The sequence below is a fragment of the Hippichthys cyanospilos genome, chromosome 21 (genome assembly GCF_059441005.1).
Source record: "Hippichthys cyanospilos isolate Australia breed blue-spotted pipefish chromosome 21, RoL_Hcya_1.0, whole genome shotgun sequence".
Taxonomy (NCBI): domain Eukaryota; kingdom Metazoa; phylum Chordata; class Actinopteri; order Syngnathiformes; family Syngnathidae; genus Hippichthys; species Hippichthys cyanospilos.
In genome coordinates, this window is record NC_142389.1 from 12,935,359 (window position 1) to 12,958,144 (window position 22,786).

Consider the following 22,786-nt stretch of genomic DNA (forward strand, 5'->3'; position numbering starts at 1 on the left):
ATTTAAAAAGAAACAGTGGGGAGCCCTTAAGTTGTTATTCATTTTGGCTCCACAAGAGGGAAGCAAAGTCTGACTCATACAATCAACAATTTCTTTCTAATGTAGCACAATAAGTGCGTGCAGTGATGTGCGTGAGGTGAGAATAAGTCATACAATAACGGTGAAAACAGTAAATTAATAACGCAAATTGCGTAACCACAAAAATATATACAAATAAAACAATAGAACGATACGTACATGCATGCGACTTCTGGCAAGCAACGACGCTTTCCAATGTGTACTTCCATTGTTTTTTTTTTTTTTCTCCTTACCACCTTGAAAAAATAAACACTAGAACGCGCACACTAATGGAGGTCCACAGCAAAACTGGTAAGTTGTATTTAACAACAAACAGAACAAACCTTCTCGGATGGTTTTCCAAGAATCCAATCCAAACCACTTTATTTATATTGCACAATTTTAAACAAACGCAAGTATTCCAAAGTGCTGTACAGGAAAAATAAAACACAATAAATAGTTAATACAATAAAAACACAACAAAATAGTAAAATCAAGTAAAGTAATAATGAATGTTTTGATACGGTACAGTACGCAAATTGTAGAACACTTATCAAGAAAATCACTATTATTTAATAGGCTGCTAATTTTTGTTTTCTAAATTGAAATTGCAAATTTACGAATTTAATGACTGATTGAAAAAAAATCAACAGAATGTCATAGTAAGGATTACATAGCCGTTGCTTTTAAATACTTGGCAACGTATCACGAACGCGTCAAGAAAGCAACGTATTGGAGGAAAAACGATCAAACTTGACGTAATCAACGTATGCTTTTATTTTTAAACCGGAAGTGCACGTATACAATATAGCGAAAAGTCCTACCGTTTCCTGCCCGAAACGTTGCACGGCTGCACAAGCTCAATTGTGCGTTCACTCGCAGTCTCTTCGAATCCGACTGGACATGCGACTTTGACACGCCTCACACACAACATCAAAGAAAGACTTTGGAGTAGAATACGTTCCATTTTTAACGTTATTTGATTACTTTTTGGCTTGTGCGTGCAGCAATGAACTCATCGGGCATTCGCCCCTCCAGATGGGGCAGGAACCCATTCGTTCATACATTAAGATTCAGCTTGGCAGATAAAATAACGGTAAGGTTCGCTTTGTTTATTGATCGTCTGCTTTTTTTTTTTTTTTTGCATCAATACACGTGGATTTGACTAGACATTTAGTTCCAATGTGTTTGTACATACACAGCTGACATTCATATCATTAAGTACATTGTTGACAAAATTGCATCACATATAAATAGGACTTTAATATCATATTTGAAAGCGATTTCAGAGACACACCTTTCCAAGGAAATTCATTTGATTCATTTAGATAAACGCAATGCTCCGCCAGCAACCTGTGGCAAGAAACTATGTTGCAGTGATATGAGGAGCTTTATTTAGTCAAAAGTCATGGGTCATCACATGCCACCCCGATACTGAGAACTATGTTGAAAGAGCTCCATTTAGATAAAAGTAGTGCTTTAATGAACTGAGTTGAGGAGCTTCATTTTGATAAAAGTTTAGCTCTGCCTCTGTTTTGTGGCATCTCCATTTTGCATTTTGCTGGAATGTAGAAACCTTATTGGGGTTGTGAACTAGTTATGGAGTTTCATTTTTCATCTCAGGGCTTTTATTGCCTTGGAAAAGTATTTGTACACTTATGATTAATAAACTTTGAAACAATGATCCCTGCAATGTGTAATACGTTTTCTGTGGCTTCTGCTTGAAAACATGACTCCAGAATTTTTCTTTTTACCCCTGATTTTTTTTTAATTTAATTTTATTTTTTTACTGAGTTGGATAAAGTTCTTCAGTTCATCAGATCAATTTTTAACAGGTTGGTTATTAATTCATTTTTCTTCCTCTCACTATAAGTCGCTGGCACTACATACACTACAATAAAAATGATTACTGTCAGTCGTCTGCCATTTTTCAGAAGAAGACTTAACTCATTTACTACCATTGGCGGCTATAGATGTAAACAATCCTTTTTTTACTGGGTTGGCAGTGAATCAGTTAAATTCAAAGCTGAACGATTGCATTATTGGTTATAACTGAGGAAGACATTTTTTGTGAACCTGAAATATTTCAGGATTCCATTGATGAACAGCTGTGCTTACATCCTAAATCTAGCGTAGCTTTGGGTGAGCGGACTTCAATCACTCAACGCCTCATCAATCACTCTGCGGATCGATGGACGCTCTCTCAATGATGGATGGGTTGTGCTACTGTTTTAATCACACGAACCAGAAAAAAAAGTCAATTGATCAATACTTTCATTTTCTTCTTGACAATTTGTCTTGATTTTTATCTTATTTTTAAACACATACATTCCTTTGTGGCATCCAAATTTGACAGCAGAGTTTTTGGAATTTTTTTTTTTTTTTGCACAGCTTCAGGCTGAATATGCCTGCCTGCTTTTACAAATAAATAAAAAGTAATTTTCCAACATCGAGGCTCTACAGCCAGTTGCGTTTGCCATGCTTTCATGGTAATAAACATGCATCTGATTCTTGGTAATGGCATTCATTATAGCCATTATTCACTGGCGTTAGCAAGAGCGACTAAACAGTTTTGATTCTACCAAATAACAGCAGGGTACTCGTAAATATAAGATAAAGTAGGTCTGTTTCATACCTCTTCCCACTGTTGATGTCGAATGTGGCACTGAGTTGTGTTTTTCCATTTCAAACAAGTGAGTGTTTTACATAAACACATTTGACTTTATACTCGCCTTGGGCTTTAAAGATACAGTGGAACTTCCAAAGCAAAACTGAATCAAACGTGGCACAGCCTTTTTCCACCAAGTGTCAGCCTAATGTATTTAACACTTTGAGTGTCATTAACGGGAAAGGATGTCAAAGAGTAACTTACCAAGGAGCACCGTTAATGTCAATTGACATCAATCATGTTTTTTTTGGTTTTTTTTGGAATGAGAAGTTGTAGGCAGCTCTGGTTTGATCTTTAAGGTGGAAAAATTAGAGAAAAAAGTAACTACGGTCAGTCCAAATTGTAAAAATTGCCTGACAGGTTCTCTTTTAATCCTCATTAAAAGAATTAAGCTAAATACAACTGTAAGTACTGAAAGTATACTTCTAGAAGAGGGATCTTGTTCTGTTTTTTTTTTTTTTGTTTGTTTGGGTGCCTTGTTTTTTTTTTTTTGTTTGGAAGTGCCCTTTGATTGATGTGACCTAAGCATTATTAAAAAAACAAAAACAAAACATGAATGAGTCGAAAATAGGGCTGAGCATTGAATCAAATTAATTCAATTAGTCATTTTAAAGATCGACTTTGAAAATTAGCTACATTGTGAAACCAGTGCACAAGTGACTAGAGGGAATGGGTTACAAGATGTGTTTATGATATTTATGAACTCCTGAATTTCACATTCAAACAAATTATGCCTGAAAATCTTGCACAGTCTATGAATGTGAAGTTTGTTTTTGTTTGAACATTTTCCACAGAATATTTTTTAATAAATCTAACTTCTTTGAAATAGATGTTTTTAATGTTTATTACTTTGATTAAAATAGATTGTAAAATATTACTGTACATAATGACTTTGAGTCGTCTGAGACAGACAATCGTTGTCACGACTGACAACGTGCATCCGTAAATAACCCAGCAAAAACAAAGGAAAATAAAGTTTGGAAAAAAATACCAATAACACAATTCAGCAAAAAGTTGCTTCATTTTCCAAATGATTTGTTCTTAATTTGATTGTTTTTTTTCTTCATTAAAATGCATTAAATGATATTTGATTATACCTGCTAAAACTCTGTCAAAATCCTCACGTACCCCCATTTGAGAACCACTGTCCTATGGTATGACACACATGCACAGTTTTTTCCACTCATACTTTGTTGTAAGCAGGTCATGGAGCAGACAGTAGACAGACAGTAGACATCATTCCAGCTGAGTCACACATTTCTTACTGGTGAACATCCTGCGATATGGCTGCCAGCTCCAGCTCACAAACAAAACACGAGACTTTAGCTGGCGCTATCATATCCCAGAGTGATTAGCCTTTTATCAAACATCAGAAGCAACACCATTCCTTGCTAAGCGTTCATAGGTGTCCCGAGATGAATATCTGATATCAGATACTAAAAAGCTCAGCTGGACCAAGACCTATTGTGTAAGACGCTTCAACGTCCTTTTCCCAAAATTGAGTTAACCTCACAGTTCTAGATTCAATATTGAAACGTTAACCCAATGGTGTCCAAATGATTTCCTCTGAGATCATTCACCTAAATAGAAAGACCTAAGCACCACTTTTATTAATTTGTTAAATTTTAACTTATTAAACATGGTCAACAATAAACGACACATTGTCTATATAAAGTAGATATTTAAGCATTGTATTTTTAGTAGATGTTGCAGGCTACAAATATGTGGATGGGGGCTGCAAGCGGCCCCCGGGCCATACTTTGAACACCTTTATTTGAAGCCATGCAATTTACAGTAAAGACAGCTATCGTACATTCACAATCCACTCCCGTTTTAATCATTATTTTAACGTGATTTTTAGTTAGTTCTGTTGCTACACTACAATATCATGGTTGTGCCTAACTCTTCAGGCATGACTAATCGATTCATGCTCAATCTAACTATTGTACGAATGTAACACTTGTGACAGTGACAATGTACACAATAACTATGTACAAGCACTCCTTGAAAACTGGTTGCGCCAGATAGTTTGAATGCATTTTTCCCCACTCAGTCTTTGCTTTGGTGTATTTTTTCTTATTAATTTTGTTTTAACATTCTCTGAAATGATCTGAGTGATTTCCCTCAAAGTCAGAGAGAGAGCCGATCTAATTTTCCTCATGCCTCGCTACTGTGTTTACATAGGTAAAGGTATGAGTCAGATGTTTGCACTGGTATTTGCCTCTTAAGCAGCTGGTTGACATGTTTTTATATGTCCAAGAGCTCAGGAATGTCAAGCTGGCTGGAAATTGCCATAACAGTTAAATTGTTGTGACATGCTTTTACATGCGTCTTGCTACTTATTTGGTTGCATTTTCATATTTTACTAACTTAGTCTGTGATTATTTGGCACACACTTTCAGCTGTACTGCAAACACATTTGTTTACGTGTCACTTTCGCTGATACATTAGCAAATCTAAAAAGTTCCTCCATGAACATTTTTCATTTACATACAGTACTTCCTCTTATTATAATAGTGCATTTTGCATTTACATTTTGACCCACTGTACCATATTATACAAACATAGTTAAAGTGCTAATCATTTTCTTTTTGCAATCCATTATTACATTAAAAATATGACTAGAAGTCATGCGTTGGACCATAAATATTAATTTGATATTCAATGACATATTTGCCAACTGTTTTTTTTTTTAATCAGTTGTATCAGATTTGAATCAATGTAATTGAAGAACTACAGCAAACATTTATTTTAAGGTTTGATTGTAAAAAAAAAAAAAAAAAAAAAAATTGGGAACATTTTTGAAAAAACATTGATTACTGATTTGAAATTAGTTTTAATGTAAATTTAACACAGGTAATGTATGCATAACTTGCTTAAAATGATAGTCCATTTTTTTGGAATTCAACAGTAAAACATATTCATCTATAATTGATTTTAACTAAATAATTTTTCATGTACTATTATTACCTTTAAAAAACATAATTTTCTACTTTCTCTCCAGTCATGGCTCACCTGTTGATCAGGTAATATTTACAAGATAGTTGTTACCTTTATGTGAAATACAATTTGTTTATCAAACTTTCGCATTCAATCCCAAAGACAAAATTTTATATTTTTAGGACTCCAGCTCATAAGTTTTAAATTTCATTTAAGTTTAATATACATCAGAATTAATTTATTTTTTAAATCATACCGTAAGCATGGTTGTGACAATGGTCTACTAAATCTCATCTCTCAATGTGAATAACTTTTTTTTTTTTTGATTGATGTTTGGATTGATTTTTTTGTTTTTGTTTTTTTTTTTTTAATATCCGTAACCACAAAAGTAATGGTTCAACAGGTACTTGAGTTTTTGTAAAATTCACCGAAATTGCAGTAAAAGAAGGGGTTGACTTATACTCGAGATCGACTTATCTTTTAAAAAGTATGGTAAAACCCTTTATAAACGTTCAGTACCCATTAGAAACATGTCTTGTTAACCACCCAATGAGCATTCTTTTGCAAAATTTTGAATTCACAATTTAGATTGTTTTCAAATCTTAAATTTTTAAAATAAAAATATAGCGTAATTCCCCAAATATAAGACACACTTTTTTCCCCAAAAATGAAGCCCAAAAGTAGCGGTGCATCCTATAAATGGCAACTTAAAAAAAAAAAAAAAAAAAATCAATAAAAGAAGTGAGCAGACTGAACCACCACCCGAGTCCATCCAAGTTCACTCACAGGAATATTACTAAAGCCGAGAGGATCATGTAAAATGTATGATGTCTCCAGCTGATTCAATTGAGTGTGCTGGTCAGAGAACACAGAAAGGTATTCCTTTTGACATATACACACAATCATAAACTTGGTAACATAGAAAATAACAGAATTTGACACCAGAATTTAGGTTGCATCTACACAGGTGTGTTTTATATTTGGGGATTTATGGTAATCAAAATAATAGGATTCACTGCCAAGCTTTGGCTTAGATGACTGGTTACTTTGTTAAGGTGGCTTTGCCGAGTGTCATTGAAATTGTTGTCGGATGAAGTGGCACCTTCATAAAACACTCGCAACTACTCCCCTCTGCTCTCATTGTCGTACCGCCTCCTGAGAAAATGTCAGGATCCTCCCCGATGGATTTGTGAAGCTCTGATGCGTCAGGCCCAAGTGGGGGGCAGGGAGGCAGGAAGAAGAGTTAGAGCGTCATAAATCAGCTTCATAACTGTTTATTTATTAATACAGCCCTGCAGCGTGCACCTGGGCTCCTCCAGAGAGTCGCGGAGGGAGGAAAGGGAAGGGAAGGGGAGGGATCGGCCTGGGTAAGATAGGAATCCCCAGAGAGGTGACAAAATGCACATCAATGCAAAGTAGCAGCAAGGCAGCTGAAGCCAGAGAAGCATAATAAACTAAGGTGGCGGCTAGGGAGCAAATAGACACCATGACTGATGGACCAATTGGAGGGAAACTCCACAGAGATATGGGAGATTATAAGGAGACATTGTAGCGAGGTCGGGGCAAGGCAAAAAAGCATTTGAAATGTCAAAGTGTGAATTTACAGGGCCTTCGGTCCCGTGACCATGTCAGTGCACACAAAGCGTCTCGTATTAGAGCAAGCAAGAGAAAAGGCAGTCCGGTCAGATGACTCGTCATTCTCATTCCTGCCTTGGCTGACGTTACTTGTACTTGATGACCACTTGGTGGTTTTTTTGCTCAAGGCGTTTGGCTCCATTTCACCACATTCACCTCAATTATTCATTCTGTATATCAGAAGGATTTGTATCAAGTGATCAGATGGGACTCCTGGATTATAAATTATTATCATTGCACAATATTATGCATTTCCCTTTCATTTGACATTATATAAGATTTATATAAGACATTTTCAAAAGTGACCAGATTAGTGAGGCATGCTTTGGAGGGTTTTTTTAATATTTTCAGATAGGACTCGCTCTCAAATAATTTTAACATTGATTATCCCCCCCCATTTCGTTTTTGTATGAAAAAAATCAATCCTGTGGAAAACATTCAGACAATAATAAGCTATACTGATTTAAATCAGTTTCAATTTAAATTCAACATTCATAGCTTGAGCATAATTTCCTTACATTTCATAATGTATTCATTCGATCCCAAAGATGTATTTTTATGTATCTTTTATGAATCTAGGCCAGTCCTTCTCAAATGGAAGGATGGGCCCCCCTAGGATAGGTGAGGATAACCCCAATTAACATTTGTTGAGAGTTTATTCGTATTGCATTGTTAAAAGAATAATTTTAGTTATACTGTACTTATTTTTTGGACAAATCTTATTTACAGTGACACTGACAAATGGAAGGGGCTCAAAATGTTTTGTAATCTATGGGGGGAGGATGCAAAAATAATTGAGAAGCACTGGTCCAGGCCAGGGGTCGGCAGCCTTTAAACATTCAAAGAGCCATTTTGACCCGGTTTCCACTGATAAGACAGATACCTAGTTAGAAGCTATTGTAAAAATGTCTTGGGAATCACTTGTCCAGCATCCTGACGTTTTTTCAAAATGTCAATTTCACAATGTAACTAATTTTCAAATCTTCCATTTTATAAATGACATATTAACCGAAATACCTTGTTTATCGCCCAGCCCTACTATTGGGATGTGGTCTCAGTATCAGTGATTATTTAAGAGTACTGGTATCGTTCTGAGAAAAAAATGGCATTAAAATTCCCTACCGTTTAACCATCAGTCTTGTTCATATGTACATTTTACCAACTGATTTCATTCTATGTTCTAATGTTTATACCTGTTACTTGGTGCTTTCTGCATCTATAATTGCCCACTCTGGACATAAGAATTACGGCAAATTGAAATTAAGCTATAGAAGAAAATGTTTGAAAATAGCATTGTATGTGCTTCTATTATTTTGCTTGGATTACATGCAAGCATGAAAGGAGACAAAAATGCAAAGAACACACAAGAGAGCTTGAACTGAGATTCATTTTCCATTTCAAGTTCAAGTCAAGCAAACAGTACATCGAATTGGCATTAAAATGACTGTTTCATCATAGATTACTACTAAACCATATTAATGCGTCATGTTAAATGAATTTGTACATCTAACCCAATCCAATTCCCATTTCCCTTGTGTAATGTTGCTGTGTTTCCAGCATTAATAAGTGTCAGCGTTAACCCATTAATACACTGGCCCTGGAACAAAGCGTGACTGTCAGTGCAGATTCAATTGGGAGTTGCCTGTTTCCCTTTTAAATTAACTAATGGGATGTGTGTATTCTTCTTGGACTACAGAATGTCAAAGTGTGTCTATGTGTTACAAAGGGATGTCCTGTGTGACCGCCTGAGCGTAATTTGACTTGTACTGACATAAACTGTTTTCCATTCTGTAGATTGGATTTATGTCTGTGACGGTGTTTCCAGTTCGACTACTCATGGTATCCTTCCTCATGCTGCTGGCGTGGCCCTTCGCCTTCGCCGCCTCGATGGGACGCTCGCAATACGTTGTCGAGCCACAGTCACGGTGGAGAAGGTGTGTACATTGATCTTTGACTACTCTTTTTATTCTATTTTAATTCCATATTGTCTGGGGCACATTTGGTTGATTTTGAGTAAGTCTTAAAGTTTCTATCATTAAATCTAATTACGATAAATACTCAAGGCGATGCTCTATTAAAAAGTTCTATTTATAGTGTGGTAATTATAGGATTTTTCATGTACGGTTAGAAACACATCCTGGAACTTTCTGTTGACTAAAAATGACACTAATTGGGGTCAGGTAACAATCAATCACAGCTCAGCTTGTGAATGTCTCAAAGTGTTTTAAAGGTTGAAATTGTACATGAAAAATAATTTACTCCTCAAATTATTATTACCGTTATACTGATTAAAATTACTATTGGGCATTTGGATGTAAGAGTATTTAACATTCACTGCCAGTTAAAAACTAATACAGTATTAAAATGTCTATTGTTGTTGCAAATGAATTTAAAGATAGTCTGCAAAATGGCATATTAAAATTATGTGCTTTTAAACAACAGACAATTTCACTTATATATATTTTTTTTTCAGTAGTTTTTCAAGTGTTTGGCTGAAAGAGGATCTAAAATGGCAGGTATTAATGAACTAAGTACAAAAGGACCCAATTACTTTAGGTACTAAGGTAATGGATAACTTTAGACAATTAGGTACTAAAAAAATATCAATTTACTTTAGGTATTTAATTACTAAAGTAATTAACTCTTACAGTCCAAAAGTTGTATTTATTATCCTAAAGTGATCTATTTTTTTACTTTTGTTCTTAATTACCCAAAATAATTAAGTCATATCAGTATTCTTTATTTACTGCAAATAATGCATTTTTATTCTTTGACGTATGCCAGTGACATATTTTGACAGGTAAAATAATTAACTTACTCACCAGTAAAAATGTAACCTCTCTAGACGTCAATGGCAGTGAATGAGTTGATAAAAAGCAGGTGATTAGTTTTGAGTATGCTTTAATTTATTTTAATTTTATTTTTTAGTCATTACACCCGTGATATATCTAAAAATTAGCGCATTGGTAATGACCAACGTTAGTGAGTGTGCATTAGCTTCACCATGAAATAAGCACATTGGCTAATGACTAAAGTTAGCAAGCATGCATTAGCTTAGCCGTGACCATTAGCGCATTGGCTAATGACCAATGTTAGCAAGCATAAGCTTAGCCATGACCATTAGTACATAGAGTAATGACCATAGTTAGCAAGCGTGTGTTGGCTTAGCTATGACCATAACATATATGTCATAAAAGAGCATGTAAATGTGTCGTGAAATATTAGCAACAAAAATGCTTAACAAAAAAAATAAATAATACGAGCTAATTATGGACTTTGATGAAAACTTTGAAATGGTTTTGCTAGCTGACTGGATCCAAAATGTTTTTGTGGTCTTTCCAGATTTACAGACCTTTCCCTGCGCGTCATCATGCGGGCCATGTGGTTCTGCGGGGGTTTCCATTGGATTAAAGTCAAAGGTCAACGTGTGACGCCCACCGAGGCTCCCATCATCACTGTGGCACCGCACTCCAGCTACTTTGACGCCATCCCAGTCACCCAAACCATGTGCTCCATAGTCGCCAAACTGGAGAGTGGCAGTATTCCCGTTTGGGGCAGTGAGTAGCAACAGCTTTCCAGTACTCTGAAGCCCTTCCTTGACATTATGTTTTAATTCCGTCTACCTAGCCCTGATCAAGTACATCAGACCGGTGTTTGTATTCCGTTCGGACCAAGGCTCCAGAAGGCAAACTGTTGAGGAAATCAAGAGAAGAGTGCGCTCAGGAGGGGAGTGGCCTCAGGTAATGCAATCGATTGACCCCCAAGAGGTGACAATCAAATTTTACTATTTGTGAAAAAAAAAAAAAAATACAGTGGGCCCCCGGTTTACGAACTCCCCGTTTTACGTATTTTTCATCTTATGACATGGACCGCGGCGGTTTTTTGTCCCCCTCTTACGCACAAACCTTTTGTCTTACGAACAATCCAACATGCCGGTCAATATGTCCCTACTATTTTTTTCGCTTTTCTGCATCAACAAAAATAACTTTTCTCGCATGTCACGGAAACGCTGATATGCTATTGGTCTTATAAGGTCACAGTCACGGTCTCAGTCACGGAGATGCTGATATGCTACTGGTCGATTAAGGTCTCAGTCACGGTCTCAGTCACGGAGATGCCGATATGCTATTGGCCTGGGTCACGTCAATCACAGAAATGCCAATATGCTATTGGCCGAACGCCCTTATCTAGCTTTATGGCACAAGCTGGTTGGTGTGTTGTGAAGACTTTATCTGTTAGACATGGGTTCTAAAATTGCAAGTGGCGGTAAAAGAAGAAGTAAGAGGATGATGACAATAGAAATGAAGCAGGAGATAATAAAAAAATACGAAGGAAGCGCACGCATAGTTAACCTTGCTAGTGAGTATGGCCATAACCGCTCGGCAATCTTCTAAGGGCAAGACTTTCCTTGTCAGGGGACGGACCTCAGTCAACAACAAAATGGAGAGGCTTCTTCTATTATGGATTAAAGAGAAGGAAATCGCCGGTGATATGTTCTCGTTTAAGAAAAGTCTCATTTAAGAAAAAAATAAAATAAAATCTGCGGGTTCGTCTCTGCTCCCCTCCGCCTCCACCCACCACCAGCTCAAGTTACGTCGCCCCAAAGGTAAATGTCATTTTTCCTTTGTATATTTATGTTATTTAATTTAACTGTACAGTTACTAATTATATATTATTATATATTATTAATATGTGTATAAAGTCGTGATGTTTTTACCTAAGGTTTTTGCACGTGTTGCACGCATTCACTAATTAACATAGGTTTGGAATGCCGGTCATATGAGCAATTCGAGTTACGAGCCTAGCCGCTGAATGGATTAAGTTCGTCACACGGGGGCCCACTGTATATATATATATATATATATATATATATATATATATATATATATATATATATATATATATATATATATATATATATATATATATATATATAAATAAAATAATAAGATTTTTATTATTATTATTATTTTTTTTTTAATTCTATCTAGATCATGATATTTCCGGAGGGGACATGCACTAACAGGTCCAGCCTCATTTTATTCAAGGCGGGTATGTACCACTTTTGTTTAAACTTTACCTGGTACCCATGTGTTTACTATAAACCATTCAGTGCCAGCTATTTTCTGACCCTTTCTTAGCCTCTTTGGAAGAAAAATAAAGTGGGTCTGACGATTATGTGCTTTTAAAGATAGATAGATAGATAGATAGATAGATACTTTATTCATCCCCGTAGGGAAATTCACATTACCAGCAGTATCCTCAAGTCGAGATATAAAATATGAGAAATAAAGTACACAAGATACACATAAGTCCAGTACAGAAGTATACTTAAGGTGCTTGTTAACAGTGTAAACAGAATAGTGTGAATCGTTGGAGTCTAGTGCAAGTATAATTAAGGTGCTTGTATAAAGTGAATAGTGCAGTGCAGAGTATGAGGTTTAGAGTTTAATGTGAGCTTTTACTGCCCCGGGTGGAGTTGAAGAGCCTCATGGCATGGGGGAGGAATGATCTCCTCAGCCTGTCCGTGGAGCAGGACAGTGACAGCAATCTGTCACTGAAGCAGCTCCTCTGTCTGTGGATGATGCTGTGTAGTGGATGCGTTGGATTGTCCATGATTGATAGCAGCTTGTTTAGCGCTCGTCGCTCAGCCACAGTTGTCAGACTGTCCAGCTCTGTGCCCACAACCGAGCCCGCCTTCCTCACCAGTTTATCCAGACGCGAGGCGTCCTTCTTCTTGGTGCTGCCTCCCCAGCACACTACTGCGTAGAGGAGGGCGCTCGCCACAACAGTCTGGTAGAACATCTGCAGGAGCTTTTTGCAGATGTTGAAGGACGCCAGCCTTCTGAGGAAGTACAGTCGGCTCTGTCCTTTCCTGCACAGAGCTTCTGTGTTGGTAGTCCAATCCAGTTTATTGTCCAGCTGCACACCCAGGTATTTGTAGGTCTGGACAAACTCTACACATTCTCCTTTGATGGTTACTGGTTCCGGATGGGGTTTAGGCCTCCTGAAGTCCACCACCATCTCCCTGGTCTTGGTGGTGTTCAGGTGCAGATGGTTAGCGTCGCTCCATGAGACAAAGTCCTGGATCAGTTTCCTGTACTCCCCCTCCTGCCCACTCCTGATACATCCCACGATAGCAGTGTCGTCTGCAAACTTCTGCACGTGGCAGGACTCAGAGTTGTACTGGAAGTCTGACGTATACAGGGTGAACAGGACAGGAGACAGCACGGTCCCCTGTGGCGCTCCTGTGCTGCTGACAACAGTGTCGGACGTACAGCCCCCCAGTCTCACGTACTGGGGTCTGCCTGTCAGGTAGTCCGTAATCCATGCCACAAGGTGTGAGCCTACTCCCATCTCTGTCAGTTTACCACTGAGCAGCAGAGGCTGTATGGTGTTGAAGGCGCTGGAGAAGTCCAAAAAAGTAATCCTCACTGCACCACTGCCACTGTCCAGGTGAGAGAGGGATCGGTGTAGCATATAGATTATAGCGTCCTCCACTCCTACCTTCTCCTGGTAGGCAAACTGCAGGGGGTCAGTGGCATGGCGGACCTGTGGCCTCAGGTGGTGTAGCAGCAACCGCTCCATGGTCTTCATCACGTGTGATGTCAGGGCGACCGGCCTGAAGTCGTTGAGCTCCATCAATTTCACTTATACATATTTTTCTTCAATAGTTTTTTAAGTGTTTGGCTGAAAGAGGGTATACAAGTGGCTGGTACTAATGAACTAAGTACAAAAGGACCCAATTACTTTAGGTAGTAAATAATCGATTACTTTAGACAATTCAGTACTCAATTATTCATTTACTTCAGGTATTTAATTATTAAGTAATTAATGATCACAGTCTCAAAGATATATTTATCATCCGAAAAATATCTTTTTTTTTTTTTTACTTTTGTTCTTAACTACCCAAAATAATTCCCAAAGGTAATTAAGATAGTACTTAATTACATTAAGCAAATTATTATTTTATTGAGTCATTCATGAACTACCAACCATCTTAAACTCTCCTTCAGAGAAACACTTAAAAAAAAGACAAAAATACAAGGGATTGAATGTTTTGACTCAAAAAACATTAAAACATTTCTTTGGATTGGATTAATTTATTGCACCATGCAATGCATTCTGAGAACCGAAAAGCATTTCTTTATTTTTAATATATCATAATGTATCTTACTATTGACCACTGCTATTTGCAGGCAATAGGTACTGTGCTAGCCTACAGTGAAAATCTGCATAAAATTGTATCCTGATGTGTTGGGAGGAAACAAATCGGTTGTGCCCTAAAATACCGTAATTAAGTACTGTATGTCCTCAGCATTGAATGAGTTAAGGTCATCTCAACAAAAACAACGCGGCTCACAGTTTATTTACAATCATATTGTAATCCCCGTACTTCCTGTGTCCATCTGTGTTTTGTTGTTAGCCACTGTCCCCTCCTGCTCGGTCTAATCCCCATTTATTCCAGTCTGTAATTCCATTGGTCTATTCTATTGTGTATAGTGTTGGCAGTGTGTACTGCTCACATGGTAGAATGGTGACAGATCACAGCAAACCTAACTCATTCGCTCTTATCCTGTGTCTTTCCCCAGGTGCTTTCATTCCAGGACTCCCAGTGCAACCCATGGTTTTGAGATACCAAAACAAACTGGTAAACACAAACTTGCGCACACATGTAATGTAATGGTTTTCCTCACGTTACATGGTCCTCTTTTGTTGAATGACTTCATGTTCTGGTCGGATGATATTTCATCCTGGCCTTTCTTTAACTATCTCACTGACACACACACACATGCATGGGGGGTTTTCTATCATTGTGGGAAGATCCCATTGACATAATGCTTTTCCTTACGCTAACTCTAAACACTACACAAGACTGCCTAACCCCTTACTTCAACAACCAACCATTCAACTAAAATCCAATCCTAATGCAAACTTTAAAAGCAATTCTTGACCCTCAAAAAGAGGTCTGAACTTGTGGTGTCCCTCATCATGGTCCCCACAAGTGCAAGAGGTCCACACAATGACTGAAAAACCTAGGAATTGGTCCCCCACTATGCAAACAACCACGCACACACACGCACACAGAGATACACACACACACAAAGGTGTCATGTCACTAAATGCACCTCTTTCTCGTTAAATATATATTACTTACTGGCCAAAATAATCCATGGAAGTTTCTTGATTTTTCTCATCTCACTGACTATTGCTGGGTGCTAAACATGTATGTGTGTGTGTATGTATATATATATATATATATATATATATATATATATATATATATATATATATATATATATATATATATATATATTCACATTTTCCGCACTATACAGCTCACCGGATTATAAGGCGCACCCTCAATTCATAACATTTAAAAAAAAATCTCCATATATATATAAGGGGCACTAGACTAAAAGGCGCACCCGCAATTAATGACATATTTTTAAACTTTTTCAATCACAATATAGTAATACACAAAAGTAATAACAATATTAACTCAAATAATAACTTTAACTCTCAATAGCATAATACCTCAATGTCAATATGACCAACCTTGTTAAACTGTAAACACACAAAAGAAACAGGTAAAGCTAATTTTATCAGTTCATTCACCATCTATGAATCCCAATCTCAATATTGATCCATATATAAAGCGCACTTGATTATAAGGCGCACCACCAGCTTTTAAAGAAAATTAAGGCTTTTAGGTGTGCCTTATAGTGTGGAAAATACGGTGTATATATATATATATATATATATATATATATATATATATATATATATATATATATATATATATATATATATATATATATACACACACACACACAGTGGGCCCTCGTGTTACGAACTTAATCCGTTCAGCGGCTACGCTCGTAACTTGAACTGCTCGTATGACGGGCAATCCAAACCTATGTTAATTAGTGAATGCGTGCAACGCGCGCAAAAACCTTAGGTAAAAACATCACGACTTTATACACATATTAAAAATGAGTAACATAATCAACTGTACAGTTAAATAAAATAACATATACAAAGGAAAAATGACATTTACCTTTGGGGCGACGTGACTTGAGCTGGGTGGAGGCGGAGGGGAGCAGAGACCAACCCGCAGAATTTTATTTATTTATTTTCTTAAACGGGAACTTTTCTCAAACTAGAACTTATCACCGGCGATTTCCTTCTCTTTAATCCATAATAGAAGAAGCCTCTCGATTTTGTTGTCGAGCAAGTCCGTCCCCCGGCAAGGAAAGTCTTGCCCTTAGAAGATTGCCGAGCGGTTACGGCCATACTCAAGAGCAAGGTTAACCATGCGTGCGCCTCCTTCGTATTTTTTTTTTTTTATTATCTCCTGCTTCGTTTCTATTGTCATCATCCTTTTACTTCTTCCTTCACCGCCACTAGCAATTTTAGAAGCCATGTCTAACAGATAAAGTTTGCAAAGTCTTAACAACATTCCTTCCTTCCGTTTTTGACTGATTTTCTCTCCTTCCTTCCGTCCCGGCCAGCTGTGCCATCAAGCTAGATGAAGGCGTTCGACCAATAGCATATCGGCATTTCCGTGACTGACACCGTGACTGAAACAGTGACTGTGACATTGTAAGAGCAATAGCATATCAGCGTTAACGTGTTGTGCGTGAGCAGATGATTTTGTTGATGTAGCAAAGGGAAGTCAATTGTACTTACACATTGACTGACTGGCAAAGCGTGGTGAAATCATAGTTATAACTATCACGAATATACACACATATATAAAATTATTGCCATAATCTACTTTGCAGTTAATTAAATTTACATGGATACACAAAGGATAAATGACATTTTCCTCTGGGGCGACGTGACTTGAGCCGAGTGGAGACGGAGGTGAGCAGAGACCAACCCGCAGAATTTATTTATTTATTTTCTTAAACAAGAACTTTTCTCAAACTAAAACATATCACCGGCGATTTCCTTCTCTTTAATCCATAATAGAAGAAGCCTCTCCATTTTGTTGTCGAACAAGTCCGTCCCCCGGCAAGGAAAGTCTTGCCCTTAGAAGATTGCTGAGCGCTTACGTCCATATTCACGAGCAAGGTTAACTATGCGTGTGCCTCCTTCGTATTTTTTTTATTATCTCCTGCTTGGTTTCTCTTATCATCATCCTCTTACTTCTTCCTTTACCGCCACTTGCAATTTTAGAAGCCATGTCTAACAGATAAAGTTTGCAAAGTCTTCACAACATTCCTTCCTTCCATTTTTGACTGATTTTCTCTCCTTCCTTCCGTCCCGACCAGCTGTGCCATCAAGCTAGATAAAGGCGTTCGGCCAATAGCATATCAGCATTTCTGTGATTGACGTGACGCCGGCCAATAGCATCTCCGTGACTGACTCTGTGACTGACACCGTGACTGAGATAGTGACTGTGACATTATAAGAGCAACAGCGTCCGACGTTGCCGTGATAAGCGTCAACTTCCAAATTAGTTGACGTAGCAAAGCGAAAATAAATGTTCGGACACAATGGCTGACATGTCATATTGTTCATAAGACGGGAGGTTTGTGGCTAAGTGGGGGACAAAAAATTCCGCGGTCCACGCTCGTAAGTCGAAATGTTCGTAAAAGAGGGTGTTCGTAAACCGGAGGTCGACTTTGTATGTATATATATATATATATATATATATGTGTATATATATATATATATATATATATATATATATATATATATATATATATATATGTGTATATATATATATATATATGTGTATATATATATATATATATATATATATATATATATATACACCATATTTTCCTTGAGTATATATTTTTAGATGCTTTGAGAACAAAAACAAAAGTACTATATGGTGAACGTGAACTGAAGTCACTCCACAAAAAGGACTGATATAGACATACAATAGTTGAGCATATGACGCTTCATGTTCTAATTAGTTTGCCCTTATATGTAAAAGAAAATGCACTACAGTGGGACCTCAACTTAAGAAATCAATTAGTTCCAGAAGTAATTTTTTAACGTGATTTTTTTGTAAATACTGTAGTTACTTTTTACGTGTAAATAGCCAAATCTATTTCTAGCCTCCCAATAAAGCTCCTCAACCCTTTAAATCGGGGCTATCAAACATACAGCCCGCGGGCCGGTTCTGGTCAAGATGATTATCTCATTAAATAAATAAAAAACTTTCAATGTTTTATGATAAATAGTAATTTCAATGTTTTATCATTAATAGTGATATTGTGCTTGTATTAATAGTGATATTGTGCTTGTATTATTTTGGATGGGATAAAAAAGAAAAATAAATGTGATGTTGTTTTCAAAGTTATATAATTATATACTGTACCATGATTTTATTAGTCTGGTCCACTATGTTCCCTGCAAGCTAAAACAAGTTTGACACCCCTGCTTTAAATTAAAAATATTAATTGTGGCAGTTAATAATATGAATTATTTCCTTTGTTTGCCTTGAGATAGCGCCGGTGTGTTGGGGATACGTGCAAAGAACTTTGATTAGGTCATTTATTTGTCGTTTTTTTGTTTACAGTACATTTCCAGTGATCTAGGTATTACTTTCCATGTCTGCAGGAGCCTATAATATTTATATTTGGATACTTTTGAGCATGTGATTTTACTTAAGTTTAGTTTGAGGGCATTCAAACTACTTCCTGTCTGAGCAAGCATGTTCATTTTAAGCAGCCTGAGTTGGAGGTGGGCCCCTCTGTAATCGGAGAAGTGCTCTCCACCCTAACCTACTCTCACACCATGAAAAGCAGCACTGTTTTCAGCTCCGGCCTTCATCAAAAAGTGTGTCCATGTTTGTCATTTCCTTTCTCCGCTTCCCTTCCGCAGGATACAATTTCATGGACGTGGCGAGGGCCCGGAGCGTGAGTGGAACACACCAACACAAACAGTGCCACAGTACACACACACTTCCTGAGGTTATTTTGTACCCAGCTCATAAGGAATGTGCCATTTGTATCATGGTGACCAACTGGCTTTCTGCTGATGTTTTTATGTTTGTTTCATTCACTGTCACTCAGGTTCAAAATCCTATGGCTCACTCTGTGTCAGCCTCACAACGCCATTGAGATAGAGGTGAGAATTTTTGATGAGAACACGTTGAATCATGACACGGTTACTCAGCTGACATTCTCCTTACCTCAGTATTTACCAGTTTACACTCCATCTGATGAGGAGAAGGAAAACCCATCTCTGTTTGCCAGCAATGTCCGAAAAATTATGGCCAAGTGAGTGCGTATTTACATGATTTTTAAAGGGCAAATGAGTCCATTTAAATACCTTTCATTGACTTTTCTTGACAGAGCGTTGGAGGTGCCGCTCACGGATTTGTCCTATGAGGATCGAGAGATCACTTTTTCAAAGGGGCCTTTGCGCATCCACAACCCCAGCAGCCTGCTGGAGTTCAATCTGTTGATGCACCGCTTGGGGTGAGTATAAGGCAGGTTGGAGGCAAGATAACACTGACATCTCCTGGTGGCACAAGGGAAACACCAAAATAAAACCGTGAACTTTAGGTGCCTTATTTTGCTTTATTAGTTGAGTCTACTGTGAAAATGGGGGATTTGTTTGAGACCTGTCTGTAATACTATTGTGTACTTGTATACTATTATATTGTAACTTTCACTTCCATTTTCACAACAGGATAAAGATCACAGACAGCCTGCTGAAGGAGCAGGCCAGCAGAGCCAGAAGGTTGCCAAGACATCAGCTGAGTTTAGAAGGCTTGGCATGCTTCCTTCACCTGCCCGTTACAAATACACTCCAAGAAGTTTTCGGACTCTTTGTCGCAGTAAATGATTTGCTATTGATACATACTTACATTCTTTAGAATACATAAGACACAATCTGTAACTGGTTTAAAAAAAAACAAAAAGAGATACATAAAGAGCTGTTACACATTAAATGCTGTACTTCCAACACAGTGAGATGCAATGAGGTAGCTACAGCTTCCTCTAGTGGAGATTCTGTAGGTTGCAAGAATTCTACAAGTTTATGGATTTGAGGATTTAAGAACCATGTTTTTATATATATATATATATATATATATATATATATATATATATATATATATATATATATATATATATATATATATATATATATATATATATATATATATAGTGTGTGTGTATACAAAACAATATTTCATACGGTACTTCTTTTGAAGATGTAAATCAGTTCCTACAGATCAGACAATGAAAACATTCACATTTATGGGAAAATTACATTTTTTTGTGAATATTGCATATGGAGATGCGCCAAACAAAAATAATCTTACCACCTGCAGCTACTCAAGCAACAACCATACACTGTGAATGCATTTGATCAGAAGCTAACACTAAGCTGTGCCGCCAATGACACTCGATGCAGCTCTGCTTACCTTGCACTAATTCACCACTGGCTACAAATGGCCTAGCAATGAAAACTCATCCAAATATGTTAATGTTAGGATCTCGAGTGTTTTCCCAATACTTTCTTATGTGAGATGTTTTATTTTGTCCAGGATGAGGCGGGACACATAGACATCAGACATTTTGTTATTGCCCTGTCCACTATTTACCGACCATCAAGGTCAATGGAGACCCTCAAGTTGGCCTTTAAGGTAAAAAGCACATTTGTCTTAATATCTGATTTACTGTATGTATGGTTTACATATATGGCTGTATGGATTCCGCATATCCATTTGTGTTCACTATAGTGGATTGTTGTTTCTGGTCTGTTATCTTTTGCCTCATTTGACCTATTCTACTGAGTCCCAGTATGGAGGACATGCTGGCCTTTCCAATTATGTCTCATGTGTTTGCTGTCTTGAGATAAAATGGACACACATGAGATAAAATGGACGGACATGAATAGACTGGCTTCCGGGAGGTTATATAGATTTTTTTTAATGCACACTGCATTAAACTAAGAGCTCTCTTTAATGCACAGATTTATGAGAATGAAGACAGCGCCGAGGTCCACGAAGACGAGCTGGCCACCATATTAGAAATAATGTTGGGAGTGAAAGAAGTTGAATTATCAATGCTTTTTATGGAGCTTGATGGTCCAGACACCGGTAAAATCACATATGGTAAGTACGCTTCTTAGCATACTTAAAATGAAAAAATACATTTTCTATTGGTTTTATTACTGTACAAGGGCAATGTTTAAGACTTCCTCTTCACCTCTTTTGTTATCTAGACGAACTTCATCATTTCATAGAGCAGCATCCACGCTTTGTCCACGACTACCTTGACTTTAAAGACCACCCACGAAAATTCTGTATCCGCCGACCCTACTCTTGCAATGGTCACAACCACAACAAAGACAACTGAAAAGAAGGGTTTGAGACAAATATTTATCTTCTCTTCCTTGTTATGAGGTGCGGCACACCTCTGCCACTTAAGTGCCTTTACAGAAAGGGAAGGAGGGATAATAAACACTGAATAGAAATACAAACAAGTGGCCCAGAAGGCTTTCTGAATCTAATGGAAGCACTGTGCATAATTTTCTCTCTCTATGAGATTTGTTTTACAAGTCTACAACCGTTTATTTATTTTTACTCCTGTGCGCCTTTTCTTCTTAAGAATAATAAATTATCTCAGGGTACAAGGGTTGGTGGTAATGTTCATCATTGCTAGTTTTTAATGTGGATTTTATATTTCAGTGGGGAAATGTAAAAGAAGGCCTAGTCACTTCCTTGTAAAATGAGTTTTTATTACTCTTATGGATTATTTTATTTGATGTTTTGCTGGATATTTGACTATGTTGATATGGTATAAAATTAAAGCTTTCATTGAGCTTCCGAGAACTGCGCTTGGTTATAAATTTGGGGGCTTTGGTGTTTGTCTTGATTTTAAAATAGTCAGTGTTTGAATAATCAACACTGTATGTGCAGCTGATGTGAAAAGTGTCAATGTAAACCATATTGAAGAGTTCCCATGATGTCAACTTTGTATTAAAAAAAACATATATGAAGTTATGTTCAGTCAGAATGATAAAAACTGGCTTACTGATTTTCTTTTTTTAAATGTCTGTTATTAAGAGCCACCACCATCTAAACATGGCATTCTTATTACATTTTTGCTGTGGCATATTCCTCATTTAGTACAAGCGTATTTTAGACCCTGCTCAAGCCCAACAGCAAAATTAAAAAAAAAAAAAAAATCTATGAATGATATGTGGTACTGAATTGAAAATTTTGGGTGGGCTTCCCTTTTAAAAGTCCACATTTCATATTTCACAGAAACATTAAAAAGTCAAAAAAAAAGAAGATATTTTTGAGCGTCTTTGTTTTCGAGTTTTTGAGAAACAACCATTTACAGTCTATTCACTTCAGTCCTTTGCATCGCAATCGTCTTCCATTTGAGTCCACATGGTGGTGCTAGCTCCCTAAATCATAACAACTCACGACGGGATGCACGACTGCCCACCTGACGGACAGGAAAAGCATTACCTCATCCCCTTCCGTTCATTCCTCCAGGT

At 37.2% G+C, this 22,786-nt stretch overlaps 1 protein-coding gene across 2 annotated transcripts; it reads left to right on the forward strand.

The window, feature by feature from the left end:
* The first annotated feature begins 878 nt into the window (after positions 1 to 878).
* lpcat1 (lysophosphatidylcholine acyltransferase 1) lies at positions 879 to 22,112 on the forward strand. 2 transcript variants are annotated; one of them, XM_088405671.1, is made up of 14 exons: positions 879 to 1,153; positions 9,095 to 9,234; positions 10,643 to 10,857; positions 10,928 to 11,040; positions 12,292 to 12,352; positions 14,893 to 14,951; positions 19,148 to 19,182; positions 19,339 to 19,393; positions 19,463 to 19,545; positions 19,621 to 19,746; positions 19,961 to 20,108; positions 20,823 to 20,921; positions 21,251 to 21,392; positions 21,503 to 22,112. In XM_088405671.1, the coding sequence occupies exons 1-14, from the start codon at positions 1,067 to 1,069 to the stop codon at positions 21,634 to 21,636; spliced, it is 1,497 nt and encodes a 498-aa protein (XP_088261797.1). In that variant the 5' UTR covers positions 879 to 1,066; the 3' UTR covers positions 21,637 to 22,112. The 2 variants fall into 2 exon arrangements, with proteins under 2 accessions (XP_088261797.1, XP_088261798.1); XM_088405672.1 differs by having other exon boundaries at positions 9,126 to 9,234.
* The last annotated feature ends 674 nt before the right edge of the window (positions 22,113 to 22,786 follow it).